The sequence below is a fragment of the Bombina bombina genome, chromosome 1, assembly GCF_027579735.1.
Source record: "Bombina bombina isolate aBomBom1 chromosome 1, aBomBom1.pri, whole genome shotgun sequence".
In the NCBI taxonomy this organism is placed as follows: Eukaryota; Metazoa; Chordata; class Amphibia; order Anura; family Bombinatoridae; genus Bombina; species Bombina bombina.
The window spans coordinates 431,128,281-431,145,601 of NC_069499.1; the positions used below are offsets into that span (position 1 = coordinate 431,128,281).

The 17,321-nt window shown below is 34.5% G+C and overlaps 1 protein-coding gene across 1 annotated transcript in view; it reads right to left on the reverse strand.

Annotated features, from left to right (window-relative positions):
- Positions 1–663: 663 nt before the first annotated feature.
- The window catches only part of GRB14 (growth factor receptor bound protein 14), a 171,984-nt gene continuing 155,326 nt past the window's right edge, over positions 664–17,321 (reverse strand). The window contains exons 11-13 of the mRNA XM_053698386.1: positions 14,769–14,856; positions 4,685–4,778; positions 664–977 (exon numbers count right to left, since the gene is read on the reverse strand). Of these exons, the coding sequence (XP_053554361.1) occupies positions 831–977; positions 4,685–4,778; positions 14,769–14,856 (329 nt within the window). The 3' untranslated portion in view covers positions 664–830. The remainder of the gene's footprint in view (positions 978–4,684; positions 4,779–14,768; positions 14,857–17,321) is intronic.

Consider the following 17,321-nt stretch of genomic DNA (forward strand, 5'->3'; position numbering starts at 1 on the left):
TGTGTAATCAATAGTTCATACAAAGCTTATTGCTTTCAGCACATTAGATATCATGTAAACCCTGAAGTTCACATGGGTCTGTTTTAATGTATTGTTTGGAGTCCTGTATGTTTTTTAATATTGCAACCAATAAGGTATCCACCTAAATTATAATGAACTAATTAAAGGGACACTGAACCCAAATTTTTTCTTTCGTGATTCAGATAGAGCATGCAATTTTAAGCAACTTTCTAATTTACTCCTATTTTCAAATTTTCTTCATTCTCTTGCTATCATTATTTGAAAAAGAAGGCATCTAAGCTTTTTTTTGGTTTCAGTACTCTGGACAGCACTTTTTTATTGGTGGATGAATTTATCCACCAATCAGCAAGGACAACCCAGGTTGTTCACCAAAAATGGGCCGGCATCTAAACTTACATTCTTGCATTTCAAATAAAGATACTAAGAGAATGAAGAAAATTTGATAATAGGAGTAAATTAGAAAGTTGCTTAAAATGTCATGCTTAATCTGAATCACGAAATAAATTTTTTGGATACAGTGTCCCTTTAAATCATTTTATCCTCTTGCAAATACTGTGAGAGCAAAGGAGGCATATACTTAACTGGGAAATAAACACACATTCAATAAACTTTCATCCAACAAATTTTATTTTCATACAAAATGCTGTGCCAGCTCAATCTTAACATATTGAAATATTTCTCTTTATGGCTTCTGCTAGTATAGCAGTCCATTTACATACATAATAACACCACTAAAAAGTTTATTCCAACACTACAGGAATTAAATAATATCATCAATTCAATTTTTTGTCTGCTACGCTGACACTTCTTTAAACAGTTATTCGAGTGCAATAGTGCCTGAGTTTGCAAGGTAGAAATCCTTTGTTGAGCTGGTAAAACTCTACTAGCTGTGTAAGATCTGTAAATCTTGTTTGTCCATCATCTAGTGTGTAAAACTGTGCTCTGTCGTCTTCTATCTGTTAAGTATGATAAAAATGATGTTATCCAATTTCAGTGTAAAACACATTTATTTTTATAGATATTTCTAGAAGAGATCATTATGTTATTAAACAGATAAATCATAAAAACAATTATATTTGTAATTGTTGTAAAATATATAGGGCTAGATTACAACTGGTGTGCTAACTGTTGCGCACAAGCAATATCGGTTGTTTGCAAGCTACAAAAATAGCGTGCGTATTACAAGTTGAAAGTAAAGGCGATTGCAATTGAATTATACGCTTGTCAGATTAGCGCAACTGAAAAACTTTTCATAAAGGGTAGGGTGTGAAAAAAAAGTTGCACCAAACAACATAAATACAAAATTTAAAGTTACATTTAAACTCATATAAACACTATCTTATAAAAAAAAAGTAATTTAAATATAAAAAAAGTTATAAGGATTGAAAAGTATATGGTATATGACAAGGTATTTGAATGGAAAGGGCTATAATGTGTGTGTGTGTATATATATATATATATATATATATATATATATATATATACTGTATATACAGTATGTATTTATACATGTGTATACAAGTGTATTTATGCACTACATACATATGTACACATATATACATATTTTTTAATAAATTGTAATACTTAATAATGTGCTTTACTGTGTATGTACTGTAACTATTTTACATTTCAATGTTCTTCACGTAGGGGAAACAGTCTTATGTATTTTTTTAAAAGATATATATATATATATAGAGAGAGAGAGAGACAGAGAGAGAGAGAGAGAGAGAGAAAGAGAGAGAGAGAGAGAGAGAGAGAGAGAAAGGTATATATATATATATATTTCGCAAAACAAATACATTAGATATATTTAGAAATATCTATTTAAAAATAAATAGAACATTTTCTTCTATCTGAAGAACACTGGATTGTAAAATATGCATAACTACCTTCGGGTTAGCCCTGTCGGTTTAACTCCTGTCAGGTAAGTGCGTGAGCAATAACTCTTAGTTGTTGTTTTTTTTTTTGCGCTCTCCATTGAAGTCTATGGGGAGAAGTTAGCACGTCGCAATATCCAAAATTTTACTTTCAACTTGTAATGTGCACGCTAACCCGCACAGGTAAAAAGTTTATATCTATAACTATATTTTAATTTAAGTGCTATTTTTAAACACCTTATGGTTAGTATGAACATGATCCTTTCATTCTTACAGTTATCTTATTTTGTTCAATTAAGTGTTAATTTCTGTGTCATGAACTGTAAACTATATTTAAGATATTTTTCACTACTATACATTGATAAAACCACTTCCATATGTCTATCTTTTTGTCTGGGTCCGCAAGAGTAATTCACATGGAGTAACAAACTAATCAATATGTGAACATCCAAATAAAAATATTATTTAAATGAACCGAAGAATAAACCAATAAATTGAGAAATAATTGATAAAGCTAAATAAAATCATAAGACAACATTATCACACAATGGTCACACAAACCTACATATACTAATGGTGCTTCATGATTTTACTAATAATAACAAAGGAATATTTAGGAAAAATACATATGATATCTATTTGTGATTGCAGAATATAAATTTGAAAAAAGGCACCTGTTTTTTTTTATTTATGTTTTTATAAAGTTTTTTATTTAAAGGGACAATAAAAACTGAGGGCAAGATTACAAGTCGCGCGGCAAATCTGTTTTCCACAGTTGCGAAAACACTGCGCACATTATGACTCTTTCACATTTGGGGTTGCACAGGTATTACAAGTTGCAAAATAACGTATTTTCCGTGTGCGTTAACCTGCGTAATCCAAAAAAGCCAAATTGTATGTGCGTTCATGTATTCCCTCATAAAAGTAAATAGAGAATATAGAAAAAAAAAACACTAAAACCATAATCTGTTGAGCAAAGCCCATGGACGTATTCTCCTCAAAAAGTGTACATGGAAATGCGAATATTTCATATTGTGAAAATATTTTCGTAACGGAATATATGTTCTATTTTTATATTTCTCTAAATATGTGATGATTTTTGGACTGATATATCTATTTATAGCAAGATATGTATATGAATATATATTTGTCTCGCTATCTCGAGATCTATATGCGAATATCTCTTTGAAGATCTCTCTGAGATATTGTTTAATGTGCATAAGATTGTAATGTAAAATATTTTCATTATTTCCCTAGTTAAACATATCTCTATACATATAAATCCAAGTTTCTCTATGTATGTGTATGTATGTCAATGTAAAATCCAAGCAACAACTTTTTTTTTTCTAACACATCTTTGAGCCCTTATAACTTTTGTGTGCAATTTTTAAAAAAAATATTTTTTATTAGACATTGTTAATATGAGTTTAAGTGTACTTTGTAATGCATTTTTGAAGTGTTTTGTGAAACTTTTATGTTGTTGAAAACTGTTAACTACAGTTCTTCAAGCTCGGAAAAGATTGTTGCGTAAAAGGCGATTGTATTAGCTGAGCAATGGAAATTGATTGCAAAAAGACCATATTGTGCACGGAAAACTCATACCGCGCTACTTGTTATCTTGCCCTGAGATTTTTATATAAAATGTTTAGTTATGCATAATCAAACAACTGCTATATACTTTTTTAAAAATTTAAATGCACACTGCAGACTTCTTTAGGCTACATTTCTTTCCCCAAAATGGCTTTAACTGATAACAACTGCAAAACAATGTATTATATACTAGCTTTATGACTAGTCTTGTTGCCTGCAGAGTAAAGACCAGATATGCTCATCCAAATAAGACAAATCGTGTGTGGAGTTTGGCGACTGAGAAACAAATCAAGCAAACAAGATTTTAATTTGTTCTAAAAATGTTTACACTTGTCTGATATGTTATTGTATAGAACAGAAAAGAAATGCATTGCAATTACAAGGTGTTTACTGTTCCTTTAAATAATTATATAGAAAATAACATATTAAATGTATTGTAATAGAATCCAGAACAAAAGAGGTACTGTCCCAACGTAATAGTGTTAAAAAATATTCCATTTAAGCCGTATTCATAGACCTTGTAATAGTATTAAATTAAAAATGCATACTTAGGTATGTTCAGGAGCAGCAATGCATTAATTTCAAAAAGGATACCAAGGGAACAAAGTACAATTTATAATAGGAGAAAAAGCTATTTAAATTGCATGGTCTCTCTGAATTATAAAAGCTTAATTTTTACTTTTATGTCACTTTAAAGGACATACTAGTGCAACAATAAAATGTATTAAATAGTTATGCATTACCATTGCTGAACAAGAGATCTGTGAACCAATCAGAACAGCAAACACATGTAAACAGCAATCACCAACCTTATCCGGCCACTCAGAGCTGGCTCAGCAGAGCTGCTGCTGAAGGATGTTAACTATGTGTTTAACTGTTTTGAGAGTTAACTAAATAGTTAGGGAAGACCAAGTACAAGACCAAATGCTCTAAAGTTTATCATTTAAAATGATAAAAAGATTTTTGAACCATGTATTCTGCATTACTAGGAGTATAGGGGACAGGATACTTATTTTTCTCATATTTTTCGAAAGAAAGAATTAATAAAGAACAATGTTGTTGTTATTATTATTACTTATTTGTAGAACCCCAACAAATTCCACAGTGGTGCTATAAATATAGCTAGCATTTATAGAAAACAAATGGGTACAGGGCCCTACCAAGAGTACAATATAACTGATTTATTAAATACTTACAGGTACAATCTGAAAATGCCGTATCCTCTGTCCATGGCACATTGAAAGGACAAATGTTTTTGGAGTGCTTTGACTATCACGGACCAAAAAAACACTAAAAGGAAAACATTTTTCATTAAAACTTGATTTGCAAAATGGTTATCCTGTGTCCTGTATATATCACGTGGGATCAGATATTATCTAAATACAACTTCAAGATATTGTTAAAAGACATTAACTGGGAGATATTCACTAAACATCACCAGAAGACTCCTTCAAATTAGAGTTAGAGTTCAAAGACAAGTGGCTGTTTCTTTATTTACTAAAGATCATTTATCCTAAAGTATATCCTATGATTCGTTAATAATTAGAGAACTGTTTAAGCATGTATCTAGAATACTGTCAATTTCAAGTGTGGCCTAAATATATTTCTAATGATATTCAGACATAGGGTTCCATTTATTATTAAGTTGGTGGACAAGGTTCCCAGCTAGAGAACCTGTCTGCCCATGTTTGCTACAAGCGAGCAGAGGACAATCAGCATCCCACATTTATTATTGCACAAGCGATTGATCATACAATGCTGCCCCCTGTTCTCTTGTATTTTTTAAATCACTATCAATGAACAGTTTGGGTTGATTTAAACTTGCTGCTTCTTAGTTTTCTGTTAGCAGGTTAACATGAGAAAGCCTTACCCACAATGGCCCAAAAACTTCCTAATAAATGGGGCTTCTATAATTGATATGGTTGACAGGTACACTAAATAAATAGCCAATATATAAACCTTCATAAATATTGGCCAAATATCACATTTTATAGGTTTATAAGAATGGCATTTGCTAAACTTCTCTGTCACTAAGGGAGAGATGACCAAAAACTCACTTGCATAGAGATAAATCACACAATTGACTGTAATGCATGTGTCTCAACTTCACATGCATAGCTAGATAAACAGCTCTGAAGCTAAAATTTGCCTTTATAAAAACATTTTAGGAACCTCACATTACTGACAAGACTTCTGAGATCATCTCTAGATCATCAGGCCCTAAATGTTAATCAAGACAGGTAGGGTTCCATAGAAACAAATGAGCCTCACAACCAGTGTTCCCTCTAAGGCCACTTTTGTATGCAGCCCAGCAGTGAAACGGTTAATGAGAGAACCATACCTTGCAGTCTGCATTGTGCAGTGTTTGCTAATTGCAGGGTGTGGTTACCTAATTAACCGTTTCATTGCTGGGCCACACACAAAACTAGCCTTAGAGGGAGCACTGCTCACATCCTTTAGCTTTTAAAATTAAACAGGTTAATACATTTTTTGCATGAAAATCAGTTCTTGATTTTGAAGCTAACAGGAAATGAAACAGCCTTAAATGACCACTCAATGCAGTAGAATTACATAATTGACAAGAACATAATAAAAAGACAATGATTTAACACCTACTCTAAATTTCAAATAAGCAGTAGATTTTTTTCTAACAAATAATTTTTTTCTTCCCTTTTCCAGCCTACTGTATCATGTGATAGACATCAGCCAATCGCAATGCTCAGTATGATCTTGTTCTTCAAAAAGTGTGAATATAAAAAAACTTTGATAATGGAAGTAAATTGGAAAGTATCTTAAAACTGCATGTTCTTTCTGAATCATAAAAGTTTATTTTGACTTGAGTGTCCCTTTAAGGCCTCACTGTTCATTATGATGAGAAACAGATCTCCCTCTGTTTATAGGTGTACTCCACTGTCCTTCCCACAGCTCCCCATTCAGGACAAATGTCTAGGTTTGCAGAGCAGAACCAGGGATTACATGACTCCATCCACAGCATATCCAGCCCAGGACATTCTAATCCCACCCATGACATGTATGTAGCTCCACCAACAAAGCATCATCTAGTCTTCTGGAAAAGTTGGGAGTAATGGTACAGTGATCAAAAGCATAAAAGCAAAATAAATTGTTTTCTCAGTTCAGAAACATCCATTTTACAAAATAATATATCTATTTTTGAAATTGACATTTTTTACATGCCATCAAGAAAAATAAGGGCCAGATTACGAGTGGAACGCAAACGTTTGCACCTGAGCGAGGGGTTTATCGCGAGGGTTTAAGCTCATCGAGTTTAACGTTTGTATTACGTGCTGAAAGTAAACACGATCATTTGAACGCAATTGTGATTTACGCTAGAATGATTACCGCAACTTCAGAGCTTTGGCTAACTGTTTTGCATAACATAAAAGTGACTTGATTTGTGTAACTGGAGATGTCAGAGAATGAAAGATTTCAAACACTTCTACATTGCTCTTGCTATTTGTGATAGAGGTTCTTACAGAGCGACTATGATGGGCCTACAACACATCTACCGGGAAAATGGCCCCTTGTTTTAGAAAAAAATTGCTGCTTCAAATGAGAAGCCAGATGGTCATAAGAAACGACCTTAAAGGAACATTAAACACTAAATACATGCTAGATAGAATGATGCATTCAAAGAAAAGATTAGTCCATGACTAACATGTAGATGTATTTTTTAAAGTTTCATTAGTGGTTTAAAAAGTGGCAAAATAAGTGTAAAGTTTTAGTGTCTATAAAACACTGGGAGCTGCCATGTTGTAACTTGTGTTACCTTCTCTGCTGTGGCCAATTAGGGTCAGTTATAAATAGGTCACTAGAGTGTGCAGCCAATGGCTGTGCTGGATTTAACAGTGTTCTGCACTTCCATTTCTAACAAGAGCTGAAAAGCTCACAATTTCAGAATGGAATTACAGGCAAAGAGGACAAAATAAATAATGAAAGTATATTGCAGAGTTGTTTTATATATATACAATTTATCATTTTATATTACCATCTCAAAGTGTTTAATGTCCCTTTAAGCAACAACATGTAGCACCAGGCACCAGTATTTAGACTAGCAACAAGTAGTGCGGTGAAACTGTAACAAACCACTGAAAAAATAGAGAAAATGAGAAGAGAGTTGAACTACTAAAGCAAATAGTCAGTTTTAGCATAAATGGAACATAGCACAAGCTCATGAAGCCCAGAAGAATACCTTAGTGTCAGACAGGGATGTTGTGAAAGTAAATTATAAAAAGAATGAGAACATATATTATGTTCTCAAGCCAAATGCAAACTGTTTAATGTGGGCTAGAATCAATCACAGCCTAGCAAAAACACACCACTATTCTTAATAACTATATATCACAAACTTTAGTTTGTTTTTATTTATAAAATAAATAAATAAATATAAAAATAAAAAAGGGGAATCTCCTCCTTTCCAACTAAAGGGTACACATTCTCCTAAACAAAATGAAAAGTGAAGGTGGTTAAACACCCAGGAGGTGGCGCACTAAAAATAACTAGTGAAAAAAAGGGGAATTGGTAGAAATGTTTGTAATTTGAAAAATTGTTACAAAAAATATATATTTTGGTTTTAAAAGGTGTATGAATGATGAGTGGACTCTCAGGAATGAGTAAACATTTGTGAAATGGTAAGATATTATTTAACATGATAAAGTAATAAATTAATAAATTCTGGTAACAAATGTGAAATTGGTTAACCTTAATAAATGACAGCAATAGTGTTCATGTTAAAGAAACAAAAGTTCAATTGCTGAATTTTTTTTCAATCCAAGTAAAAAAGGAGTGTTTCAGGCAGCTCCACTTGGGGGAATGATCTCCGTTCACCTCAATGATCTAGGTTAGAAAGAAAATGGGCACCTCATAGTGAAATCCATATGTGAAATATAATAAAGAAGGTAAATAGTAAAACTAACAAATAGGCAGGCTGACACTTGCAGTAGTCAGCTAACTGCATACTGATCCTGTATCAAGGTGGAGACCAGTTCTCAGGTCACAGGTAAGATCACAGGGAAGTTTGAATCCAAGTATCAAACAACAGGCTGGAGATATGGTGCAGGCAAACCAATTGTGATGTAATGGTTTGTATAGTTCTTTGTGCAGATAGAGCAAATTCAATCTGAATAATCAGGCAGAAAAACTCCTCCGTATAAAAATGTTAAAAGTCAAGTTAAATGTTGCTGCAACGCGTTTCTCAACCACACAACACGGTCGTTTCATCAGGCATAAAAATAAGATCTTATTTTCATGCCTGATGAAACGACCGTGTTGTGTGGTCAAGAAACGCATTGCAGCAACATTTAACTTGTCTTTTAACATTTTTATACGGAGGAGTTTTTCTGCCTGATTATTTAGATTGAATTTGCTCTATCTTTACAAAGAACTATACAAACCATTACATCACAATTGGTTTGCCTGCACCATATCTCCAGCCTGTTTTGAAGGATGGAGAGGCGAGAAAGGTGAAGGCCAGTAAGTATCCATGAACAGCGCTGCAGAATATGTTAGCGCTTCATAAATAAAGTATAATAATAATGCTCTGATATGTTAGAGTATTTTATTATTGCACTATTGGAAATTGAATAAACACATATTTAAAGTTAGCTCCAGAGCAGAAATGCACTACAGAGAACTATCTCAAAACATGAGCCAATGACACAAGACAAATGTGGGTAACCACCAATCACCAGCTAGCACCCCATAGTGTAGGATATGTACTTATTGTTTTTCAACAAAAGATACTAGAGGAACAGAGTACATTTGAAAATAGAAGTGAATTTAAAATGGTCTTAACATGACATGCTCTTTCTGAACCATGCAAGTTTAAATTTCACTTTCCTATCCCTTTAAGTAGGCTGAAGGCATTGGGTTAAGTCTACTGGCAGAGGGAGCTTACATAAATTTTATGATGGAATCTATGACACAAAAGTATCATGAAGAATTAGTAATATAGGTGATCTGAATTTGGGATGAGTTGGGAGTGGAGCAGGAACAAATCCCTAAAACAGAGGCAGCCCTACAATTAGTCCTAATAGGCTGTAGCCTAAGGCCTCACTCAACGAGGGACTCCACAGCCAGAGTGTTGAAAGTGGGGGCCCAGACATAGCCTTTCCAGAGAGGTCTAGTTATGTCCCTGACCTCAGGTGAAAGTGTAAACATGCAGGTTCACCTCTTTCTGCCACTATTACAGATTCCAAATTGGTTTTTAAAAGTAAATATTACTATATGTGTATTCTGTCTGCATAACATGCTATTTTAAATAGCCTTACTTTTCTCTTCCCTATAACATTAGATTTAAAATTTGAGAGGAGAGTGGCTATACCTGTTTTATGGCTACATTACAAGTGGAGCGCTCCAGCTTGAACGTAAACTTAAAGGGACACTGAATCCAATTTTTTTTTCTTTCATGATTCAGATAGAGCATGCAATTTTAAGCAACTTTCTAATTTACTCCTATTATCAATGTTTCTTCTTTCTCTTGCTATCTTTATTTGAAAAAGAAGACATCTAAGCTTTTTTCCTTGTTCAGAACTCTGGACAGCAGTTTTTGATTGGTGGATGAATTTATCCACCAATCAGCAAGGACAACCTAGGTTGTTCACCAAAAATGGGCTGGCATCTAAACTTACATTCTTGCATTTCAAATAAAGATACCAAGAGAATAAAGAAAGTTTGATAATAGGAGTAAAGTAGAAAGTTGCTTACAATTGCATGCTCTATCTGAATTACAAAAGAAAAAATGTGGGTTCAGTATCCCTTTAACTAAAGGGAGGCTTTTTTAAAGTAAAAAGTTTGCGTTCAAGCGAAACCCGCACACTTACAAAATATCATGACCTCATTAACTTCCTCTCCACAATACATATACTTGAAAATGTCACATTCCAGTGTTCTGCACATATCTACCTATACCTGTGTATCTATTCCAATAAATATATAGGTATAGATACAGGGAGTGCAGAATTATTAGGCAAATGAGTATTTTGACCACATCATCCTCTTTATGCATGTTGTCTTACTCCAAGCTGTATAGGCTCGAAAGCCTACTACCAATTAAGCATATTAGGTGATGTGCATCTCTGTAATGAGAAGGGGTGTGGTCTAATGACATCAACACCCTATGTCAGGTGTGAATAATTATTAGGCAACTTCCTTTCCTTTGGCAAAATGGGTCAAAAGAAGGACTTGACAGGCTCAGAAAAGTAAAAAATAGTGAGATATCTTGCAGAGGGATGCAGCACTCTTAAAATTGCAAAGCTTCTGAAGCGTGATCATCGAACAATCAAGCGTTTCATTCAAAATAGTCAACAGGGTCGCAAGAAGCGTGTGGAAAAACCAAGGCGCAAAATAACTGCCCATGAACTGAAAAAAGTCAAGCGTGCAGCTGCCAAGATGCCACTTGCCACCAGTTTGGCCATATTTCAGAGCTGCAACATCACTGGAGTGCCCAAAAGCACAAGGTGTGCAATACTCAGAGACATGGCCAAGGTAAGAAAGGCTGAAAGACGACCACCACTGAACAAGACACACAAGCTGAAACGTCAAGCCTGGGCCAAGAAATATCTCAAGACTGATTTTTCTAAGGTTTTATGGACTGATGAAATGAGAGTGAGTCTTGATGGGCCAGATGGATGGGCCCGTGGCTGGATTGGTAAAGGGCAGAGAGCTCCAGTCCGACTCAGACGCCAGCAAGGTGGAGGTGGAGTACTGGTTTGGGCTGGTATCATCAAAGATGAGCTTGTGGGGCCTTTTCGGGTTGAGGATGGAGTCAAGCTCAACTCCCAGTCCTACTGCCAGTTTCTGGAAGACACCTTCTTCAAGCAGTGGTACAGGAAGAAGTCTGCATCCTTCAAGAAAAACATGATTTTCATGCAGGACAATGCTCCATCACACGCGTCCAAGTACTCCACAGCGTGGCTGGCAAGAAAGGGTATAAAAGAAGAAAATCTAATGACATGGCCTCCTTGTTCACCTGATCTGAACCCCATTGAGAACCTGTGGTCCATCATCAAATGTGAGATTTACAAGGAGGGAAAACAGTACACCTCTCTGAACAGTGTCTGGGAGGCTGTGGTTGCTGCTGCACGCAATGTTGATGGTGAACAGATCAAAACACTGACAGAATCCATGGATGGCAGGCTTTTGAGTGTCCTTGCAAAGAAAGGTGGCTATATTGGTCACTGATTTGTTTTTGTTTTGTTTTTGAATGTCAGAAATGTATATTTGTGAATGTTGAGATGTTATATTGGTTTCACTGGTAACAATAAATAATTGAAATGGGTATATATTTGTTTTTTGTTAAGTTGCCTAATAATTATGCACAGTAATAGTCACCTGCACACACAGATATCCCCCTAAAATAGCTATAACTAAAAACAAACTAAAAACTACTTCCAAAACTATTCAGCTTTGATATTAATGAGTTTTTTGGGTTCATTGAGAACATGGTTGTTGTTCAATAATAAAATGAATCCTCAAAAATACAACTTGCCTAATAATTCTGCACTCCCTGTATGTATTTTACTTGAACAGGTACATTATTTTCTAAGTGAAAAAACTACATATATATATATACTATATATATATATATATATATATATATATATATATATATATATGTAACCCAAGGTGTTGATCTAGGCCAATTTTGGTATATTTCACGGCACTGTTTCGCCGCCAAATGCGATCATATTTAAAAATAAAATAGTTAACTTTTTAACAAACTTTGAGTTTCTCACTGAAATTAATTACACATAACTACTGCAGTCATAAGAAAAATGGTTGTAAAAGGTTCTCTTGGGTCCATTTTATTCAGAAATAGCAGACATGCATGGCTTTGCAATTAGTTTTTGGCAATTAGAAGGCTGCTATATGCAACTGTGCACCACACAATAAGTTGTGCCTGTGTTGAAACGCAACAGACAGACACTGGAATGAAAGGCTGCCTTAAATGTAGTGATGCGGATTTAAAAAAAAAATTGGAGTGGTCTCTTAATATTTTTCAGAGCTTTATATCTTTATATATCTATAGCCTGTCCTGCCTGTAGGGAGTGCCACTCTCCTCATCTTACTATCTTTCTCTGCTCTGGGATATTCCCTATCATTCCGGCTCGACGCAGGGATAACAAGACTACTGGCTGAGTTCGGTCTGATAGAGGGTTATCCCACAAGCATTACATTGTGTGTATTTAGTCTCCCTATGGGAAAAAGGGGAAACCAGACGTGGACTCCTTGCTCAGTGTGCTTAGAGAAATAAGGCTACACCTCACTGATGAGGCCCAATGAAGGGGTTGCTGTGTTCCTTGTTCAGAGAGGAATTGCCTGGTATTTCGTTGCTGGACTGACCGTAATAGGCGGGATCAGACTGATATACTACAGGAAAGTTCTACTCTGTGAAAATCATTACTGGGCTAAAAGAAGCAACAGCCAGGTGGTAAATCGCCATAGAACAGGCTAACAATGGAATTGAGCCGATTGTTTGTTCCTGTGAGTGTGCTTCTCTCTGTGTGTATTTAGTCTCCCTATGGGAAAAAGGGGAAACCAGACGTGGACTCCTTGCTCAGTGTGCTTAGAGGAATATGGCTACACCTCACTGATGAGGCCCAATGAAGGCCGAAACGATTGTCTAGGGTTGCTGTGTTCCTTGTTCAGGAAGGAAAGTTCTACTCTATGAAAATCATTACTGGGCTAAAAGAAGCTGCACCCAGGTGGTAAATCGCCATAGAACAGGCTAACAATGGTATTGAGCCGGTTGTTTGTTCCTGTGAGTGTGCTTCTCTCTCTCTGTGTGTGTGTGTGTATATCTATATAGGTATAATCCACTGAAATAAGTGCACTCCCACGAACAGTAAATTTAAATTCTGCCACGGTACTATAGAAAGTTCAAATAAAGTTATATATTAAAAAGTGTTTTATTCCATATAAACCAGTGACGTTTCGGGGTGTTCACCCCTTCATCAGTTCAGGTTGGTCTGATGAAGGGGTGAACACCCTAAAACGTCACTGGTTTATATGGAATAAAACACTTTTTATTTCACCTGTATCAAGTCCAGTGAGTGCTTGTGTTAAAACTTGGATATATATAGGTATAGCTATACAGTATAATTTACAAATAAAAAATCATATATACAGTATATGTATTTAAAAATAAAAAATAACATTTTCCTCCATACGAAGAACATAAGAATGTAAAGTATTCCTAACTTACGTTCAGCTTTAGTTCAGTTGGTCTAGCACAGAGTCCGGTTAGCTTGCTGCCGCTAATTCATATTTATTTTTTGAGCACGTCCCATAGAAGTCTATGGGGAAAAGTTAGCGTGGTTGAAATATCCAAAGTTAGTACTAACTTTTTACTTTCAACTTGTAATGCGCACACTAATAGGTCCACAATGTTTTTATACTTTGAGTGCAGTTAGTGCGAGAGTGAAAACAAATGGTGCGCCACTTGTAATCTGGCCCGCAATCAGGATGCTTGTTCTGGTACTTGCAAGGAAGCTTGCATCTCACATGTGCAGGCACAGTCACAAAATCACAGTAAAACAAAGTGTAACCTCAATGCTGATTGGCTTTTGTTTTTTACCATATTGAAAAAAAAGAGCAGCTCTTACTGGTGAACTGATGAAATTTTGAAGTCATTTTTTTACATAACCATGTTCATCCAGAAATGTCTTGTTATATTTTTACAGTAATTTAGCATATGAATTAAACATTAAAGGCTGTGGTAAAATTAAAAGGACAAAAAAAAACATTTATATATGCTATTTTTTCTACTTTTTTATGGATTTGGCTTTGAGACATTATGTCCATTATTAAGAGAAAAACTGCAATATTCTTCAGCAGCACTTGGAAAGCTTGAGAAAAATCAAGAAAGATATATATAGAACAGTGTTTGCTTAGAAGTAGAAAGAGATAATACTGGAAATCATGATTACACCTTCAAAGAAACTTCAATGGCTAAAATATTGATTCATCTTTATAGGTCCGAGCTGTCAGGTTTGTGTAGTTGAATTGGACTCTATAAGACCTGAGCTTCAAAAAGCCTGACTGATCGAGAAATCAAAACAGTATCATAGTCCATTCCCTTAAGGCTTTTAAAATGTTGTAAAATAATAAAAGACATGTAACTATATAAAAATAATTATTATAAGTTTCATTTCTGCTCAAACAGAATTTAAAAATTAAACTAAAATATCTATTTTATGAATATTTTTCCTGTCTCTACTGTACTTTAAAAGGATTAGCAACATTTATAAAAAAATATCTTACCCATCTACAAATCCTTGCTGACAAATCAGTTTCTGAGCTTCATCTCTGGATATTTTATGATGGAACCATGGCTGTGATAAATGTATCGCTAAAATATTACATATATGGAACAATTAAAATTAAATACAGTAATAATTCATTCATTTAAATGTTCAATGCAATACAATGGTTTGATTCTAAAAGGGGTATTAGCACCTATTTTGAATTGACTACAGCATACCTGTGTATCACATAGCAGGGTCACAATAAATTACATAATTTACAGCTTTTTCAGCCTGCAACATACCCTCAAGCCTCTTTGTGAAAATAGCACCATTGTAAAAGGTGAATTACAGGAATGCAGGCAAAATAAATAATTAATGTATATTGCATTTGTACTGTGCACAAATAAATGTTGTGTTGGGAGACGTAAATTTTATTTAATGGTATTTTTAGTGGCCTGTTCATTTAAAATGATAGAACTAGGAAAGATTTTAAAATACATAATACATCATGAATTATTGTTAATGAATGTTTAAACCTAAAAATTTATATATTAAATATGAATGTACTGACCATATACATGTCAATAGAAAACATAATTGCAAGGATTGATAAAGTGTAAAAAACCTATGGCTACAGTGCATTGCATTTGGACTTAACATAAATCTTTATTAAAGGGACAGTTTAATCAAAAATTTTCTCCCCTTTAATTTGTTCCCAATGATCCACTTTACCTGCTGGAGTGTATTAAATTGTTTACAAGTAGCTCCTTTACCCTTATATTGGCATTTGAAATTGTTAATTTAGCATGTGGTATCCCCACCTATTCTGAAAGTTTGTGGCCGCGCGTACCAGCTATAGATAACCTTTGTAAACACAGCCAGCAGAGGAAATTACACTCCCAGTGTGATAAAGCAGAGATAAGGTAATAACATGTTGATTTTTCATTGTTCTCTCAAAGTATTGGTGATTGTTTTAAGGACAGATATAAAGAAGCAGGTATATGTGCACAATGTGATACAGTAATGAGATCTGATTATACCTACAAGCTCAACCTATTTTATTAGGTTGTGGCTTCAAAACACAAAATCAGAGCTTTAATATACAGAAATAAACCTTAAAAAGCTAATTTTCATACATTTTTTACTGTGCAGTTGGTAAAAAAAGCAATTGTAAACACATTAAGGGAAAAACTATTTTACAGTATACTGTCCCTTTAAAGGTACATAAAAGTCTCTGTGAATGTCTACAGCAGTGCTTTCCAAACTGTGTGTCGTGACACATTAAAGTGTCAGTAGTAATGTGTAGGTGTGTCTCTGCTTCATCACAATTTTTTTTAATTTAAAATTCTTTTAAAAATCTTTTTGGTTTCCGACTTTCCGTCTGCCTGCTATGCATATCATGTAGTTGACACGTGATTGATTACCTAGTGGGTCACAGATCATCCTAACCTATTGGCGCAGCTTAGCGGGAACTGAAACTATTCCCATTGGCGGCACATTGGCTCCTGACTGCATGTGTAGACTCCTCAATCGGCTCGTGACTGCACATGTAGTCAGTGAGTGAGACAGCAGTGTGTTTGAAGCGCGGGCAGTAGTCAGTCGGACTCACAGAGCTCTGAGGGCAGCAGCTTAAATGCTTTTTTTTTTTTTTTGCAGCTAGCTCCCAGTAGTGCATTGCTGCTCCTGCTCTTGATATATGGATAGGAAGTGGAAGCTTGAAAAGACTTGATGATGTAATGCGAGTGTCTTTATCTAATATTCCACTAATTATTCAGAAACTGTTTTCATCCCATCAACCTCATACATCCCATTAAAATAGCAAGTAGCTATTGGTGATATTAAACTTTTTTTAATTCTTGCACATACATACTGTTACTTGTAAATGCATTTCCTTATTATATAATTTATGTTTGTGTCCGTATCTCTTAAAACAAGTTAATTTAACCTCCTGTTTGCCAGTACAACTGAATTACTGTGTCGTGAAATTATATAGGTCTAAAAAGTGTGTCACCAACATGAAATGTTTGGAAAGCTCTGGTCTACATCTTTTAAAGGGCCATAAATATTTAAAGGGACATGAACTCATGGTTCAGAGAGAGCATGTAATTTTAAACAACTTTCTTGTTTACTTCTATTCTTAATTCTCTTGGTATCTTTTGTTGAAAAGCAAGGGCATTAGGTCTGGAGCATGCATCTGTCAGGAGAAATATATGGCAGCAGTTTTTATTATCCACTTGCAAGATCACTAGTTGCCAGTACTATTCCCTACATTTGATAATAGAAGTAAATTGTAAAAAAAAAAAATCTGAATCACAAAAGAAAATGTTTGGATTTCACATCCCTTTAAAATTTAAAATATATTTACCTTTCACAGGGTCAACTCTGGGCTGACTTGGAGCAGTACCTCATTTTAAACAAACACTAATTACATTTCTAAGGGAGGCAAGTATGGTTTTAAGCTTACATATGTATACATCCCTTTAAAGCATTCTAAAGAAAACATGTGACTACTGTTTATTCAACGCTATAATTTTTAATTTAGTACAATTTATATGGATTATTTTATTAT